The following is a 19072-nucleotide window of genomic DNA, read 5'->3' as shown; positions in this document are numbered from 1 at the left end:
CGTCAAAAGTTGGCTTCCAGTGGCATAAAATCTTAAAGTGCATAGAAGTTGGTTCATTGGTGATAACGCGGCACTGAAAATAAAATTGTATGTAAATTACTCATAACATAATTATAGGGTCCAGACACAAGTCATAGGTATACCAAGTAAATAGATACCTAAACTTATACCCATAGATAGTGTATTATTTATTATAACGTTATACATACTTACTTGATATTGTCATGTTTGTATTGCAATCTGTGTTTGATTTTATCTAATAAAAATACTACACTGTGTTTTTCAAGTCGAAACCTTCTGTGAAATTCTTTATCTCTTTGCGAGTTAAAATAATCAGTTCGTTCTGCAACTCTTCTATTATATAAATCCGTGGCAATATAATCGATAATCTCTTCATCGTCATCGGAATATAATAATAAATCATTTATCATAGTTCCGTCGTAAAACCAAACACAAAACAATGATTTTACTTCGCGCCAATACACTGCTAATGATCCGCTATTCTTTTTTCATAATAATTCGGTAATAACCCAGAGTTAGCGATTTAACCCTGCTCCGTCGGAGAGTTAAATATTGAACAGTTTAATTCAGAGTTAAACCTTAACCTTTAACGGTGCAACACAAATTATTAGTTTAACCCTGTGTTAGCGGTTAACTCAAAGTTAGTTGGATAATTCCGAATGGTGCAAGTGGCCCTAAAACTAAACTAAACTACTAAACGATAACTACTATTGAAATGGAAATAAATACGCATACTGATGAGAACCGGGAAGTACCGGTACCGGGTCTTCAGTACCGGTTCTTTCGACACTATAAAATTCCCGGGAATTTGAGAACCGGGAATTCCCGGGAATTTGAGAACCGGGAATTCCCGGGAATTTGAGAACCGGGAATTCCCGGAAACTTGAGAACCGGGAATTCCCGGGAGCATGCCCTAACCATGGCGTGTGTGTGTGTGCGCAGGCAGTGGGAAAGCCCCGCGGAGGAGGCGCGGCCCTTCCCGCTCGCGCCCACGCCCGCGCAGCTCGGCCGCGCGCCGCTGCAGAAGCGACTCAGCAGAGGTAACTGACAATGTCTCTTCCTCATATTTACACCAACATTCAAAAAGTTAACCTGTAAGTGCCATTGAATAATTTTACGGTTTAGACTCACTTGTTTTAAGTCACTCGCGCGACATGTTTCGGAGAGCCTAGGTCTCCTTTCTCAAGCACTAACAGTGCGAGCAGCGTTCACGACGGCCGTGTATCGCGTACTCATGTCGAAACATGTCGCGCGAGTGACTTAAAACAAGTGAGTCTAAACCGTAAAATTATTCAATGTTAGCATGTCTCACAACAGTTTAAATTCGATTACTGTAAGTGCCACTTGCACCATTCCACTAACCCGGGGTTAACCGGTTAAACTAGGAGTTACCACGGCTACCAGTACAATTTGACACTGGTTTAACGGTTTTACCGGTTAACCCTGGGTTAGTAGGATGGTGCAAGTGGGCGTAAGTGCCACTTGCACCATTCCACTATCCCTGGGTTAGCAGATTTTACCCTGGGGTTGCCATGGTTACCAGTACGATTTGACATTGGGTTAACGCCGCTTAATCCAGCGTTAGTAGGATGGAGCAAGTGGCCCTGAGTAGGTTTCGAGGGCTCTTTCGCGAGTCAATACAACATTAACAGTGACATAAAATAGTACATTACGATACGAGTGCGCAAAGTAGGAAATTCGCAACGAGGGGTAAATTACATTTTCGCACATGTATTGTACGTTTTATAGGACATACGACTCTTTAAATATTCGACATAGACACGTAGTGCTAATTAACGCACTAGTGTGATAAAGTAGTACTGTATTTAGTATTTTCGTGTCCTCAGCTGCGCATTTCGGTTCCAGAGGAGCCCACCTTAATCATCACTACATAATATAAAACAAAGTCGCTTCCCGCTATTTGTCCCTATGTATGCTTAGATCTTTAAAACTACGCAACGGATTTTGATGCGGGTTTTTTTTAATAGATAAAGTGGCTCAAGAGAAAGGTTTATTTTGTTAACCCGTGCGAAGCCGGAGCGGGTCGCTAGTAGCATAGAGAAATATAGTAAGACAAAAGTGCTCACTCCATACATCAGTTCAGACTATTAATTTCAGTGCCTACATCTACCATCGAGTAGCGGAACTATGAGTACTGCTACTTGACAATAGATGTAGCACCGACCGGAAAGTCTTATCTCAACAGCATAAGACGTTCCGGTCGGTGCTACATCTATTGTCAAGCAGCAGTACTGATAGTTCCGCTACTCGATGCTAGATGCTAATAGTCTTTTTGGTACTAAAACTGATGTATGGAGTGAGCACTCTATGTATTTTTAGGGTTCCGTAGCCAAATGGCAAAAAACGGAACCCTTATAGATTCGTCATGTCTGTCTGTCTGTCCGTCTGTCTGTCCGTCCGTATGTCACAGCCACTTTTCTCCGAAACTATAAGAACTATACTGTTGAAACTTGGTAAGTAGATGTATTCTGTGAACCGCATTAAGATTTTCACACAAAAATAGAAAAAAAACAATAAATTTTTGGGGTTCCCCATACTTCGAACTGAAACTCAAAAATTTTTTTTTTCATCAATCCCATACGTGTTGGGTATCTATGGATAGGTCTTCAAAAATGATATTGAGGTTTCTAATATCATTTTTTTCTAAACTGAATAGTTTGCGCGAGAGACACTTCCAAAGTGGTAAAATGTGTGTCCCCCCTGTAACTTCTAAAATAAGAGAATGATAAAACTAAAAAAAATATATGATGTACATTACCATGTAAACTTCCACCGAAAATTGGTTTGAAGGAGATCTAGTAAGTAGTTTTTTTTTATACGTCATAAATCGCCTAAATACGGAACCCTTCATGGGCGAGTCCGACTCGCACTTAAATAAATAAATAAATAAATACTATATGACATTTTTACACAAATTGACTAAGCCCCACAGTAAGCTCAAGAAGGCTTGTGTTGTGGGTACTCAGACAACGATAGATATAATATACAAATACTTAAATACATAGAAAACAACCATGACTCAGGAACAAATATCTGTGCTCATCACACAAATAAATGCCCTTACTGGGATTCGAACCCAGGACCGCGGCTTCACAGGCAGGGTCACTACCCACTAGGCCAGACCGGTCGTCAAAACTTGGCCGCTTTTTTCTCTATGATAGTAGTTTGTAATTAGATGTGTTGTCGGTAGGCACGTCGACCGGGTCCGCGGGGTCGGGGGAGGCGGGGTCGGCGCCGCCGTCGCCGCGCGAGCCCGACCACAAGAAGAGCCTCTTCAAGAAGGGCACCGAGGACGGACGCGACAAGTACGTACCCCGATACCACAAAATAGATACAGTACAGAAGTCAATCACATGTATGTACTTCACTTTTCATACCTACGCTCGGCGGTCGCTCTAGGGTTGTCAAATATGATTTATGCACAAAAAACTATCGTGATAGTGGCACTCGTATCTAGTAGTGGCCGGGGCGGGGTGCATAGGTACCTACCTAACTGTTCTGTTTAACGTTAAAACGAACCATCGAAATACAAGCAGATACTTACTTACCTCTCTGAAACCACTGGTAGCTTAAAAAACGACAATTCATCGTTTTATGTTGAATTCAAACAACCGTCCACTGAACAGTTATAATAACATTTTTTTGTTTCTCCATTATTGCACAAAAAAGTTCACAGACGCGTGTCTCAAGCGGATGGCACTCGCGCTCGCACTGGTCCCAACCGGTCCGAGATATCGTGTCCGTGAGCAGTGTCTATGTGTGCGTTGCTCGAGCGCACTTTGTATGTAGGTTGATTTCTGTACTGTATCTATTTTGTGCCGATAGCGAGCCACAGTTCCCGACACCAGGCGGCCTAGCCCAAGGTGACAATCGCTATCGAATCGCTTTGTATGTCTCTATCACTCTTCCAAGTCTTCCATATTAGTGTGACGGTTGCGTTTCGTTCGCTACGGACCGTTAGCGATTGGCATGTTGTCTACGAAGCCAGGCGTGGCTCACTCTGCAATTTCGTCGCGTCGCTACAAGTACCTACAAGTACATGCGGCCCACACCAATTTTGGTGTCTAGCCATAGTAGTTGCCGCGCATCGCTACGGAACGGACGCCTGCTCGCGCTTGCGCCACCTATCGGTCATATATGTCGTAATAGACGCGTTTTGTTAAAAAGTGAACCTTCTTTACCTAGTACTATTATTTATTCTGTGCCTTTACATAGTGACATCTAACTTTATACTGGCGTATTTTATTGTTCTGAAAGTAAATTTGTAAAGGTTACATTGTTTGTGTTGTGTTATTCTTAGTTATAGTACTTATAGTATATACCTAGTTTATAAGTAATTAGCTCTTAATGTTAATAGCCTGCCTACACTATCGCATTGGGAAACTGTTAAGATAGCTGTAAGATTTATTAAATAAATAAATAAAATACCTACGAAATAATCAGAATTCTAGCCGACTCTTCTCGTTAATGAAGCGAGCTTAGGGTGGTATTCCACCTATCCGTTATTTGATCAAATGTGCATTGCGTCTCACTCTCTCATTAAGCGAAATGTGAGACGCAAATACAAATTTGATCACATATTGGACAGGTGGAATACCATCCTTACATAATAAATTGAAAGAATACATTCTTACGGTAGATGTCGCTATGCGCCTCCCGCGTGTAAACAAAAATGTAAGGAATTGAAGGATTCACACACTTAGAAGTTAGCCCAATGGTTAAGAGTGGTTAATACTGTTAAGAGCGATCGGACCGATATTCCGAAAGGTCGCAAGTCCAACTCGCGTCGTGAATTTTTCCTTTAATATAAAACTAAGAATATTATCCCCAGGGTCCTGGAAACGGTGAACTTCGAGCAGAAATTCAGTACTCTACCACAGTTCAAGCCCGAAGCGTGCAGCCCCAGCGTCGTGGTGCCGAGCAGCCCGCAGTTGTACCTCAGGAAGAAGCACAACAACAGAATAGGTTGGTTTATACGACAACGGTTTCACTCACCTGAATTTTTAGTCGCTATTGGCGACATGTTTCGGGCCCTTCGGGGGTCCATCCTCAGGCGCTCGTGCTCGCGGCTCGTGCAACTCGTGCACTGATCGCGCCGCTCCGTGCGCGCGCTGACAGGGCGGGGGCGGGGGGCGCGGTGCACTCCGCATCCAGAGTTTGAAAATATGTCTCACGAAAGTTTAATATCGAGAATAGGTTGGTCTTACAATCTTACATACTTTCAGACGATGTTCTAAAGAGAAAAAAATTACTAAACCTGCTGTGGCACCTGTCTAGCAGTATAGGTTATGACAAATATTGAATAAAAAAGAAATTTAAAACCTACGAAACTTAATGTTGTTGCGTCGTCGAATATAAGTTGCTAATAGTGATTTGCATGGTTTTGACTGCAAAAAATACACGAGTTTGAGCCTTGTATCTTATACCTTTAAACGAGCAATTCTTGTATATTTCGGGGATCTCGGAAAGGGCTCTAACGATTTCGATGAAATTTGATTTATGGGGGTTTTCAGGGGTGAAAAATCGATCTAGCTAGGTTTTCTGGGAAAACGCGCACTTTTAGTTCATATATGTTTTTCGAGCAAGCTCGGTTTCAGATATTTTGTATACTACGATACGTGTTATATGTATAGTCCCTTGTTATTAACTTTTGTTTTTTTTTTTCTGTTTTTTCAGAAGAGGAGGTGCCTACAATGACGCCGGTGCTGGAGCCCGAGTCGCTGCCGAGCGGCGCCATGCCGACGCCGCACTCGTACGGGACCCCGCACACCACGACCAAGCTTGTAGGCAACACTTTCTTCGGGCCCGACTTCAACTTGGACACCTTTAGAGGTATGTTGTCAGATTGTCACAGAAGAGTAAGTACTAACGTTGATGCCAGTGCGAGAGCCACACTCTTTTTTATGGAACCCCACGCACTACGACCAAGCTTGTCGGCAACACTCTCTTCGGTCCCGACTTCAACTTGGACACCTTTAGAGGTATGTTGTCATATTGTCACAGAAGAATAAGTACTAACGTTGATGCCAGTGCGAGAGCTCGAGCCACACTCTTTTTTATGGTACCCCACACACCACGACCAAGCTTGTCGGCAACACTTTCTTCGGTCCCGACTTCAACTTGGACACCTTTAGAGGTATGTTGTCATGTCACGGAAGAAGTACCAACGATAACGCCGGTGCTAGCTCGAGCCACACTCGTACGGGACCCCGCACACCACGACCAAGCTTGTAGACGACACTTTCTTCGGCCCCGACTTCAACTTGGACACCTTTAGAGGTATGTTGTCATATTGTCACAGAAGAATAAGTACTAACGTTGATGCCAGTGCGAGAGCTCGAGCCACACTCTTTTTTATGGTACCCCACACACCACGACCAAGCTTGTCGGCAACACTTTCTTCGGTCCCGACTTCAACTTGGACACCTTTAGAGGTATGTTGTCATGTCACGGAAGAAGTACCAACGATAACGCCGGTGCTAGCTCGAGCCACACTCGTACGGGACCCCACACACCACGACCAAGCTTGTAGACGACACTTTCTTCGGCCCCGACTTCAACTTGGACACCTTTAGAGGTATGTTGTCATGTCACGGAAGAAGTACCAACGATAACGCCGGTGCTAGAGCTCGAGCCACACTCGTACGGGACCCCGCACACCACGACCAAGCTTGTAGGCAACACTTTCTTCGGGCCCGACTTCAACTTGGACACTTTTAGAGGTATTTTTACATTTTCATTGTCCGTGCGTTGGTATTTTGGCCATTTCTTGACCACACGCTCTGGTCTTGTGAGATTTGGCTGGATCCTCTGAGAGATCCCGTCAGAATTTCTATTCCAGAGATGTTACAGGCGCGTTGCCGACCCTTAACCAGATATTTCTTAAAATAATGTGAGGGTTCCGCGATGCGAATATATTCTCTCATTGGCCCTGTATCCCATATGTATGTAAGAGTCAATATCCCTTGGTATGTAAACACGTCCCTTTATTAACATTCTGTGTTATTTCAGTATCGGAGAGTATGGAGGATATGTCGCCGCGCACGCCGTGCACGCCGGGCGGTGCGCGCGGGGAGGCGGGGCACAGGCGGGTGCTGGAGCAGCGCCGCCACCTCGTGCTCAAGCTGTTCCAGGAGCACGGCATGTTCCCCACCACGCAGGCCACCACGCACTTCCAGGTCAGTAGAGAGGGGAGGCGGGGCACAGGCGGGTGCTGGAGCAGCGCCGCCACCTCGTGCTCAAGCTGTTCCAGGAGCACGGCATGTTCCCCACCACGCAGGCCACCACGCACTTCCAGGTCAGTAGAGAGGGGAGGCGGGGCACAGGCGGGTGCTGGAGCAGCGCCGCCACCTCGTGCTCAAGCTGTTCCAGGAGCACGGCATGTTCCCCACCACGCAGGCCACCACGCACTTCCAGGTCAGTAGAGAGGGGAGGCGGGGCACAGGCGGGTGCTGGAGCAGCGCCGCCACCTCGTGCTCAAGCTGTTCCAGGAGCACGGCATGTTCCCCACCACGCAGGCCACCACGCACTTCCAGGTCAGTAGAGAGGGGAGGCGGGGCACAGGCGGGTGCTGGAGCAGCGCCGCCACCTCGTGCTCAAGCTGTTCCAGGAGCACGGCATGTTCCCCACCACGCAGGCCACCACACACTTCCAGGTACTGCCCATGACGTGGTTAAAGCTTTGGATTCCTCCGAAAACCGTGCCGTTATATGACGGCCGTCATATAGCGGCAGCAAAAGACGGCCGTCTTTACGGTGACGACATGTGGAAAGTACCACGGCGTCATAACACACCGTCAGCCACCAAGGTCAAAGCGGCAAATTTGAAAAATGTAGGCGCGAAGGGATATAGTCCCATAGAAAATTTGAATTTCGCGCCTTTTTCTACTGACAAGATTTGCTTGACCATCTATAATTTACTTGGAGGATGAAATATCATCAGAAGAGGAAAATAATCGTAGTACGGAATCATTTATTCAAATCTCGTGTCATTTATTCAAAATGGCGTCACCGCTATCTAATAAAACGTTCACGAAACTATCGACAAGGTCATGGCGGCCGTCATGCAAATGACGGCACCGCTTTATTACGTTACGTTGACAATCAACGCCGTCTAGGAAACCGCGCCATCTTGTTTACATAGACAATGTTCTAGTGACGTCATTCACCGCTATATTACGGCCGTAATATGACGGCACCGTTTTCGGAGGAATCCAAAGCTTTACACAACACAACGCCACAACACACACAACACAACACACAACGAGTCACTTCATAAAGAAGTTCAGAATATGTACTCGTAGACGCACTGCCTTGTTATAGCAGAATAACGTACCTTTAATTGTTAGGAAATAGATAGTACAGTTAGGAATATAGTATAGATAGGAAATATGTAACAAGATACGCTGGTTTGCCGTAATAGGGCAGCGCAGATGTGCCTCGCTCGGGGCAATCGCGGCTACCCCGGGCAGCTTAAGTGAAATGCTTATGTTTATGACACATTTATCAACTATGCTAAGGCACCTCACGCCATAGTTCCTAAATCCAACCGAACTATCTAGTCCGTTCCAGAAGTCGACACCTTTATTGTCACAAATATGTGACTGTCCGTAATGTAAACCTTATTTACAGCTACGAGATAAGCACTGCCAATAATCAATTAAATGTGTTGTGTTTATGTTATATTTACAATATTTAGATATCATATCGATAATTTCGCAGGCGACTCACATGGACATATTCCCGAACAAGATGTCTCTCCAGCTGAAAATCCGCGAGGTGCGACAGAAACTAATGGCGCAGTCCAACCTCACTCCGCATTCCGACATCAACACACCCACTAGTAAGTATTCTCTATATCACTGCATAGTATAAAACAAAGTCGCTTCCCGCTGTCTGTCTGTCCCTACGTATGCTTAGATCTTTAAAACTACGCAACGGATTTTGATGCGATTTTTTTAGTAGATGGAGTGATTCGAGAGGAAGGTTTATGTATAATTTGTTAACCCGTGCGAAGCCGGGGCGGGTCGCTAGTTTCATATGTTTCAATGTCGGATGAAAGAAGATATTATACGTGCGTTTACGGTTAGTCCTCGCTTACCCCGCTTTGCGGGGTATTGTCATTACGTGAACAAGGTTTAGTAAGTGTTTTTTTATTATTATTATTGAAGGTAAAACAATGTAACACAAATTAACGAAAGCCTTTTGTTTTGAAATTATAAAATAAATCGTCGCCCGTCAATAAGTCTCGGAAAGTTTTGTGTTTTTCAGGCTCGTTCAACCCTAACTTTCCCCAAATCTCCAAGAGCCATATACAGGGTGGATTTTCTTTTTGGGTCAGTGAGGGCAGCTATCAGATCCCGTACAGCTACGCGAAATGGTATTACAAGACCTTCCCTCGATTTCAAATTGATGGAGATTGCCGGTTACAGATTTTGGAAAAAAACATACAGAGTACGAGAAAAAGGTAATTTTTGACAAACTTTTTTTTTTGATGCCAATCGATCCCATTCCTATTGAGGATCAAAAGCTTGTATGTAACCACAAACAAATTTCCGGCTAGAAAAGCCACAAATCGAGGAAAACTTTTCCCATACAATTTGTATGAAAACGAAAACTTTTATTCTTCACATGCTATTTTTGTATGCCAATCGATTCCATTCCTATCCAGTATCAATAGTTTCTTTGGGGTCAACTTACGGTAATGTACTAAAAGGCCACAAATTAAAGAAAACTTTTTCCATACATTTACTATGGAGAAAACGTGAAATTTAATTCACAGTTTTCTATCTGGCCAATCAGTCCTGTTACATTTAAGAACCATAATACTGTATGAATACATTGCTGTAGGACTGATGGGCGAGGTAGAAAATTGTGAATAAAATTTCACATTTTCTCCATAGTGAATGTATGGAGAAAGTTTTTATTAATTTGTGGCTTTTTAGTACATTACCATAAGTTGACCCCTGAGAAACTATTGATACTGGATAGAAATGGAACCGATTGGCATACAAAAATAGCATGTGAAAAGTAAAAGTTTTTATTATGATACAAATTGTATGGGAAAAGTTTTCCTCGATTTGTGGCTTTTCTAGCCGGAATTTTTTTTTGCTTCCATACAAGCTTTTGATCCTCAATAGGAATGGGATCGATCGGCATAAAAAAAAAAGTTTGTCAAAAATGACCTTTTTCTCGTACCCTGTATGTTTTTTCCAAAATCTGTAAAAGCCAATTTTCATTAATTTGAAATCGAGGGAAGGTCTTCTAAGACCGTTTTCTCGTAGCAGCACGGGATCTGGTAGCTGCCCTCACTGACCCAAAAAGAAATTCCACCCTGTATAATTAAAAAAAAAAAATATTACGTAAGACACACTTTGTTTATAATGTAAAGTGATGGGGCCACCCGATAAGCAAAAATGCCTGTGTTGGGTGGCACCGCTCTTGGTGACATAACTTATTATATAATGTTATCCTCTTGGAATTATACAATCCTTCCCAAGTGAAAACTCATTTATTATATTAATAAGTGGTATAAAACTAACTACAACTCAACTACAATTAAAATAACTAAAACTAAAAATTAAAAATGCCTATTAAAATTTTGAGCCCTTGGTAGGGTGCCCATCACGCTGGCAGTGGGTCACCTGTAGCCTCCATGTTATCCTTGTGTTTTGTGTTCCGACAGACGTGAACTCGCCCATGTCCGCGCTGCAACCCACGTCCACGGCCAGTTAGCGCTGCGGCCTCACCGTCTCCATCGTGGTGCGCGAGTAACACCACACACACACACACACACACCGACGGTTAGCACACACACGCACACCGACGGTTAGCACACACACACACACACACACACCGACGGTTAGCACACACGCCACACATCTACCAATATTGTCTTCTGAAGTCGTAGCACATGATTGGCGCCACAGTATCGCGCAACTAAATAGACTACCCGTCTTTCTATGTTAATAAAAGAGGGACGGGTAGTCTATCTCGCCGCGATACTGTCGCGCCAATCATGTGCTAGTCCGGCTGAACCCGTAGGCTTTTTACGCTAAGTTTGCATCGACTTAGACCTAGCTAACTCTGCAATTCTGCATCTCATTTGCAATGATCAAGTGTGGCAATTTCATCATTAATGTCAAATTTATATGAAAATATGACTATGATGCCACCTCCTCACTTTGCTCTGTTCAAGTCGGTGCAAAGTTAGCCTAGACGGACTCTAGTGCTCTTGGGAGTGCTATTGAATACAAGCTCTGAGCCATGTAATTTACACTCGGACACACTCACCTTGCCAGTACAAAAAGGCGTGTAATTCAAATTTACTATGGGAAGTCAATCCTTCGCTTCATTTCTGACAAAGTGGGTGTGCCAGAGTATGGTTGACTACTGTTTAAACGGGCCATTTAAACTGTAACTACACCTAAAATTCTGTGTTACTGTTGAGGAAATGTTGCAATAGAAATATACTGTATATTGTAATGCTAACCGCCAAATAACGGAGACGGACCAAAATCGTAGCGACTAAAAGTGTTTGCAATTTAACGTAGATTGCATTTAAAGGATTTCCCCATTACAGACTAACTTCATATTTCATATTAATAAATCAATATAAAACTGTCGGTACTTTTAGGTATTGAAAATGTAAAGTTTGTTAACCTGATTTGGTTATTCGGCCAATGATATATTATATTACCATAAATACAAAATACCCCACATATAGAAACTGTGTTTAGGATACTAAATCATTGGCCGAATTCTATTTTAAATACCTTAAAGTCAGACTATACAAAAAAATAATCATAAATATTTGATAATCTGTGTGAGAGTCGATTATGATTGTGCTAAGGGCTGTTAGCGTCATTTAGTTTTACATTTCGTTTACCCAAACTCATTTATGTTAGCTTGACCGTGCTGTCGAACAAGCAAGATCTTTGATTTTTAACCCTTTGACCGCCAAAGACGTCAAAAGACGCGCGCTGCTACAGCCCAATATCAACCTTCGTGCATTCCGACAAGGTTCACTATGGCGCGCCGCACACGATAGGTTAAAGCTCACTTAAGCAAGCTAGGGTAGACATGTTAAACATTGGACTTTTTACTACGAACTAGAATAACTGTTAACTCTATTTTTCTGATTTATAAATATCGTTGTCTGAGTACCCACAACACAAACTTTCTTGAGCTTACCGTGGGGCCTAGTCAATTTGTGTAATAATGTCCTATAATATTTATTTATTTATTTACTTTCCCCAAATGTACTTACATGTCTTAAAACTAACTTAAAAGTGAGAAGGAGCGTTCTATCTCACTTTTAAGGCCCAAGGTCTTAACTATAGTACCTATTCGATTCGATGTAATTTAAACCATGTTTAATTGGAACAGAGTCGCTTTTGCTTTGTTTCGATCAATTTTCAAACTACGCAAAATCAACTGTATTTCCTACAGTTTAGGTTCAAATTTCAGTGGCAATTTTTGGATGTTTCGTTTGTATGCCTTAGGAGGCTATTGCCAACTTTCAACTTGGAACGCCACGCCTATTGTGCGCGGCGCGTCATCGTGAACCTTGTCGGAATGCACGAAGGTTGATATTGGGCTGTAGCCGCGCGCGTCAGTTGACGTCTTGGGCGGTTAATGGGTTAAACGCTTAGTAGTCGGTCAGAGCTGACACACATTTACATCATCATCATCATCATATTTACTCAGTGTGGGTGATCTCAATACATTTGTATCTGTATATAAGTCATATGTGTTCCATTATCAGTTGGGTTTGTTCATTATTTCACCATCACACAACGCAAGGCTTCGGCGAGATGAACCACTACGTCGAAATTGCACCTTATGTCGTAATAGTAAGGTCGCATTTTGAACCATCACTTGGTATGGGACGTTCCGCCAAACTGTGTCTCCACAAAGCTTCCTGCTGTTTCAACTAGCGTTCAATAGTTACTGCAACTTCTATTTTATTAAATAATTACAAATTATTTAATAAAATACAAAAACTTTCCAAATCATATGAACGTTGAAACAGTGGGCGGAGGACATACTTATAAATTATAATCACATTTATAATAGACATCTATTTAAGAGTCGTCCGATCCCGCCGTCAAGAAGTCGCTTCAATACAATCGTAAAAAAAAGTTACGCGCTCATTTTAAAACGACTAGTTTTCGTTGCTGAAAATTTGTATACAAAAAAATAGAGCAAGTAGAAGTTTTGTATGTAAAAATAAAGACGCTCTTCTAAATAAAGACGTTCTTTGTATGTATAACAATTTCTAGGAACTAAAACAAGTACCAGACATAGATAATGTTACTTCAATGTTTATATCAAGTTTCTTGTTAAATATTTCGGAATGTCGTTTTAAAATGAGAGCGTAACTTCAATTGTATGGCGGCTAGGTTCGTGTGCCTCTTAAGGGGCGGGTCATTATGACGTGTTTAATGTATCATTGACATGCCAATAAGGCATTAGTCGTCTCGTGTCGGCCTACCTTCAAATGACCCAACATTTTATATCTAGACAAAGTTTTACGAAGATCTATGGCACTCATCTATTTCGTTGTTGCATTTATAATCGTTCATGTCGACCACGAGTTATTCGCTAAGTTTATATCGTATGGTCATCTCGTACGTGTGTACATTGAATGTGGATTTTAACGAAACTGGTGCGTACCAATTAATTATTATTTAGGTACACGTTTATTTTTATCGTTTTATATTTATGTTGTGATCTTGGTCTTCCACGAGTTTGAAATCTTTTCGTTTATTTAGATGATTATCTATTTAATAATTTTCTTTATGTACAGTGACTTATTTTAAGCTATAAGTGGAGTGATTTTGAATTATTTTTCGATGCCATGTTTGATCGTGGAGCGCCGTGGTGCGCGTTCTATTGTTAGCTTACACTAGGGGCATTTCGGAAACGTGTCGGGTACGTGACGCTATTTTATTTACAATTCTGATAAAGCTAAGAAGGCGATATGTGGCTTGATAACTTTATCTTTAAATTCAACGGTATATAATACAGATTTCTGCAGGTTAAGGTAGCTGCCGTATGCGTCGCGACCCCGATAAAGTAGTCCTTTATGCGGAATGCCCCACAACACCTACAGCGGCATTTCTCGCGGCCGTATTTGCCTAATATCGATGTGCATCTCTTTTCTTTACTGTATTGAAAAAAAGAGATGAAACACTAATATTTTCGAAAGGGCATTGGTCGCGCGAAGTGCGGCCTCATACATTTTCTACCACTTAAGACAGCGCATAAGGATTCTGTCATTTTAAAACGACCGATACGGTTTACAAAAACAGCTCAAACGATAACGACACTAGATAAATCAATATTTATATTATAATCTCATTGTAAATATTAGATTTATGTTATACTAGTGCTAAGTGTTCCCGGCTCTCAAAGTAATTAAGTTTTTATTTAGAGAATGCTAATGATATAGACAAAAGAATATAAAATTTATACTTGAGAATTTTCGGCCAATACAAATGTTATGTATATCAAAATTGTATTTTTTAAATGATCTCTTCGGCGATATAGTGTTAGGATATTGCTTTAGGAGTCCGGAAGTGAAATGAATTTATTAAAAATATAAACGTAAGAAATATTTTCGCACTGTTAAATCTTAATAGTCGCGTAGTCAATTGATCTTTAAATAATAATTGTTGTCATAATCATACCATACAGATGCAGAAGTAGAACCGTTGTTACCAATTAGAATAACATTACACGCATACTTTTATACACACATTAGTACTATGTATATGCCAACCTCACCTCTTATCAGAACAGATGTCTATAATCAATAGTATATGCCGTCGCCCACTTTTTGAATTTAGAAAGAGTAGGGATGTCTGTCTTATCCCGGCTTGCTTTGTCCAAATACATCATCCCAAAACAATGTTTCGAGATAGTCAGGTGATCCCGCATGTAGATCTACATAATATAGTGCTCGAACAACTGAGTATCTCTCAATATTTTTATATTATATATACCTATAGTAGTTCCCCATTTGATCACAAATCTATCCAGCGCCACACAATAGTACGTCATAGTTGTAACATTATTTGCAGTTTCGTAACTAATAAGCGTTTTAATATTTGCAACTGGAGTAACTTGCACTCGGCAACTCCATTCCAAAGCCCGAAACTTCCGCGACTGATGAACGAGCCGCAAAGCAACTCATAATAGATAATGAGATTAAAAACATACTCCAGTGCCTAAATTATATATTTATACTTTCAAATAGCTCAACGATGTCGTTGAATTAATATGCAATTATAATTATATTTATACTTTTAGATTGTGTTGCAATATCGTTTATGTAACATACAAATAACAGTTTTGTTTAATGTATGCTTGTGATGTTTGTACTTGTTTCCATTTGTTTTAACTGTCCATAAGTTTAAGTTTGCCAATGATATCGGTTGCTTTCGAGTTTTAATTTTCCGTGTGTTATATTTACAATTAATGAAAAACAAACTTTAAAGTTAGTCTGCGTATGCTAGTGCCTTTTTGACTCTCAAAACTTAGTGTATCTACTTGTCTTAATACTGTTGAAGGATGTTATTCGAGAAACAGAAGACTTACCGCGAAAAACGAAACTTGTATTTTCGTTTGTCACGGCAGGCCTTTGGTTGCTAGTTACGTTTTACTCTCTCGTCTAGGTTTTGTTAGTCAACAAACTATTGTAATATGCAGATTTTTTTATTAGACTGAATTATGTATGTTACAAAACATTTTCATTGTTATATTTTAAGAAATATGAGCAATTACTGCTGAACGACTTTTTGAATGAAAGCATTTTCGTTATTTATTTCTTCTACATAAGGCATTAGTCTAATTGTTTAGTCAAAATGTAACTGTAAATATCTTGTTTAGAAGTTTTATTTAGAATTAAGTGTTCAATTTAATGTCGATTAGATTGAATTAGACAAACAAATCATAATAGCTAATATCTGAAGCAGTAATCTTTTGTGGGAGTTTTCAAAACCAACTTAAGGACCAATAACACCTTTAACTTAGACTCTATAATGTATGAAGCAACAAACTCTGTAGAACTGGAGCTACCCGCGTGTGGACAGTTTGTTCAAGCATATTGGATCATTGTACGAACTTATGTTAAAACATAAAAACCACGAAAACATTGTTGCATTTTATTTATCTACCTTTTGTATGGTCGCCATCGACCGGGCGGAGCCGAAGGAACTTGGAAGTTTTAAAATATTATATATGTTACTGAAATGGACCGCTTGCGGCCGAGTCCGCTCTATATTTGGCCAGGCCCATTTGGTTGCAGCTGTACATTAATTTATCCCAACTATAGTTAAGGAATTCTTTAAAGAAATAGGTCTAACCAAAACCTGATGCTCACAGAACTTTAGAGCTTTGAAGTTCATTGCATCTGTACTATCTGTAGGTCTATTCTTCACAAGGCAACATAGCGGGGAAAATGCTTATCTAAAATTGATGCTAAGCCATCGTCCATATATTACATCACACAAAATGTGTGACTATGTGGATGACCCCTAATAAGATGATGGTATAAAGTATCCAAACGAGCCAGAGTTGTATAACAAAAATATAATTCACTAATAACACATTAGGTACAATACTAACATCACACATTTCATTCCGTAACAGCATTTATCAAGAGCTTAGGATTTTCCTCTTCTAGGACGGACAAAGCCGCTTGCAGCTCTAAATTATGACCAGGATCAGTTACATACAGAGTTTTGAGTGCTGACATTCTTGCCAAGGCAGAAACTCCGCCAACACACAGGTTGCAGCCTCGTACATCTAAGTGTTCTAAGCTTTTCCCATTCTGACCGGCCAGTCTGTCCAGACACCAAACATCGACATGTTTATTATTCCTCAATGATACCCATTTGAGGAAGTTGAGGCCAGAGAAATTTTGGATGCCCTCATACCGGATGCCGTTATACAGGAAATTGGTGCAATCTACAGCTTCTACAAAATACCCTTCTTCGTACTGGCTGGGAAGGCTTAGGTTTGTTGCGTCTCCGGTTATCCATTCCTGTTTTCCTTTCAATCTGAAAATTATATGAATGCGGAATTAATTTATGTGTTTCATTAGGTAGGTGACTAAAGTGACATCCTATAAATAGAATATGATTTACTTAGATTAGCACCAAAAGTAGTAAATCTTATTTACTCATAACAGGAATTTATTTTAGTTTTAAAGAACTTATTTTGAAAGCATTGAATAGTAAACCGTAAGTATGATTTCAAAGTAGTTTGCTAGTGATATAAAAATTGGTAGAAATTAGTATTCATAATCACATGGAGCATAGATTAACAGTATATTTGACAGATATGTTGCAGAAAGTTTCCAAAAAGTTAAAAACTTATTAAAACATTTCAAAAAAACAAAATGGACAAATTTGAAATGTAAAGTTTCACACTGATTTAAACTTTCACGATTATTACACATTATTAAATTGTACAATGGGACTTAATCGCGTATCTAAATTTTTTAGATACGCGATTAAGTCCCGTTTCAAAATTTCACATTTCTTGAAACTTTCCGGCGGCATATCAGTAACACATCGAGTGCCGTCCGTTCCGTTCCCAGGCCGGACGGCCCGATAGTCGGGATTGTGGTACTACAGCGTTATATGAAGAACTTTTTGGGGCCTGGCGCGGATCTCGTTTGGCTGGGTGGCAATGAATGTGTTAATCTTTTTGTAGAAGAGAAAAAAACAATTGTTACCTAACGGCACAAGCTCTGTATGTAAAGAAGTGCAGTGCTGCCAGATTAGACCCAAGAATAGCCACTCTCTTCGGCAGAAACTCCTGGTTCTTAATCTCTTGCAGCACCTTCATACTGGCCCACCATTCCTTTACATCTTTCATGGTTAAATTTGGTAATTTGGAGAGTGCATTCACGATATTCGGATTAGGGTTTTTCTCAACGAAAACCGACAACTTGCTGCTCCATTCTCCGTCGCGTTGTATCCATGGCTTCCTCCAGTCGGGGTACAGCTTTCCATGCACCATTCGTGGCTGTGGGCCTTCTTCATCACGCTGATAAATAGACTTCTCTTGGCAATAGTTTCGAGAGGTTATAAAGAATGTCTGGCAAAGTCGATAAGGCTTTATGTTAAGCGACATTGTACACTATTATACTTAATTTAATCAAACAGTATGTGCAGTCATAATTAAGGGATTGCTTTTATTTAAGTGTTTGTTTTTCTTTAAAATGCAATCATAACCCCTTAAATTTCATAACTAGAGAACTGTCACTGTCATGGCTCCTCTACACGATGGGCCAGCGCCGGCCACTTCAAGGGACGCAGCCATGCGGTAGAATGAGATAGCAATATCACTTGCTCCCTCTAACGCATAAATGCGTCCCTTGGAGTGGCTGGCGCTGGCCCATCGTGTAGAGGAGCCATCAGTGTACATCTTTTGTCAGTGTCAAACCAACAAAGGGATATGATAGGGATGTTCGATATCGATTTGATTAATCGATATTTTTCTTATGGACCTTAAAAGCCATAACAGACTACCGCGCCGCACCGCGACCTTGGTGCGGTCAAATATCTCTTTCTCGCTCTAACTTATACCTGCGTCCTTAACGCATGTACAGCGACCATCTATCTGCACGTAACACACTATCGATACGTGCGCCGCACATTCTACTCGAAAGAAGGCCTCGGACCAAACCAAGGTCGTGGTCCGTCTCTCACGTATGTAGTCTGAGGGCCTACCGCGAACCACGTTCGACGTGTTGCCTCTCTGTCGCACTTGTGAATTCGTACGTAAGTGTGACAGGGAGGCAACACGTCGAACGTGGTTCGCGGTAGGCCCTCTGTGCGGGAAGAGAAGAGTCGTGGAATGTATTGGGTCCCATACATTCCACGACTCTTCTCTTTCCGCACGGACCATGCACGGACTATATTGGTGCTTTATGGCTCCTCTACACGATGGGCCAGCGCCGGCCACTCCATTTATGTTCTCACTGCTGAAGTGAAAAGTTTTGTGAACTACACGAG

At 41.3% G+C, this 19072-nt stretch overlaps 2 protein-coding genes across 2 annotated transcripts in view; one reads left to right on the top strand and one right to left on the bottom strand.

Moving 5' to 3' along the window:
- Positions 1-10850, top strand: part of LOC134654951 (uncharacterized) — a 64706-nt gene extending 53856 nt beyond the window's left edge. Inside the window, exons 35-41 of the mRNA XM_063510386.1 lie at positions 964-1061; positions 3233-3347; positions 4874-5007; positions 5719-5874; positions 7054-7220; positions 8763-8883; positions 10726-10850. Coding sequence (XP_063366456.1) covers positions 964-1061; positions 3233-3347; positions 4874-5007; positions 5719-5874; positions 7054-7220; positions 8763-8883; positions 10726-10775 — 841 coding nt within the window. The 3' untranslated portion in view covers positions 10776-10850. The remainder of the gene's footprint in view (positions 1-963; positions 1062-3232; positions 3348-4873; positions 5008-5718; positions 5875-7053; positions 7221-8762; positions 8884-10725) is intronic.
- Positions 10851-16622: 5772 nt separating this feature from the next.
- LOC134658640 (distal membrane-arm assembly complex protein 2) lies at positions 16623-18318 on the bottom strand. Its single transcript, XM_063514322.1, has 2 exons — positions 17788-18318; positions 16623-17107 (listed from the first exon to the last, which is right to left on the bottom strand). The coding sequence occupies exons 1-2, from the start codon at positions 18186-18188 to the stop codon at positions 16684-16686; spliced, it is 825 nt and encodes a 274-aa protein (XP_063370392.1). The 5' UTR covers positions 18189-18318; the 3' UTR covers positions 16623-16683.
- Between the last annotated feature and the right edge of the window lie 754 nt (positions 18319-19072).

This window comes from Cydia amplana, chromosome 1 (assembly GCF_948474715.1).
Source record: "Cydia amplana chromosome 1, ilCydAmpl1.1, whole genome shotgun sequence".
In the NCBI taxonomy this organism is placed as follows: Eukaryota; Metazoa; Arthropoda; class Insecta; order Lepidoptera; family Tortricidae; genus Cydia; species Cydia amplana.
The sequence above is the reverse complement of the archived record's forward strand: the minus strand, read 5'-3'. Positions and strand labels throughout refer to the sequence as shown.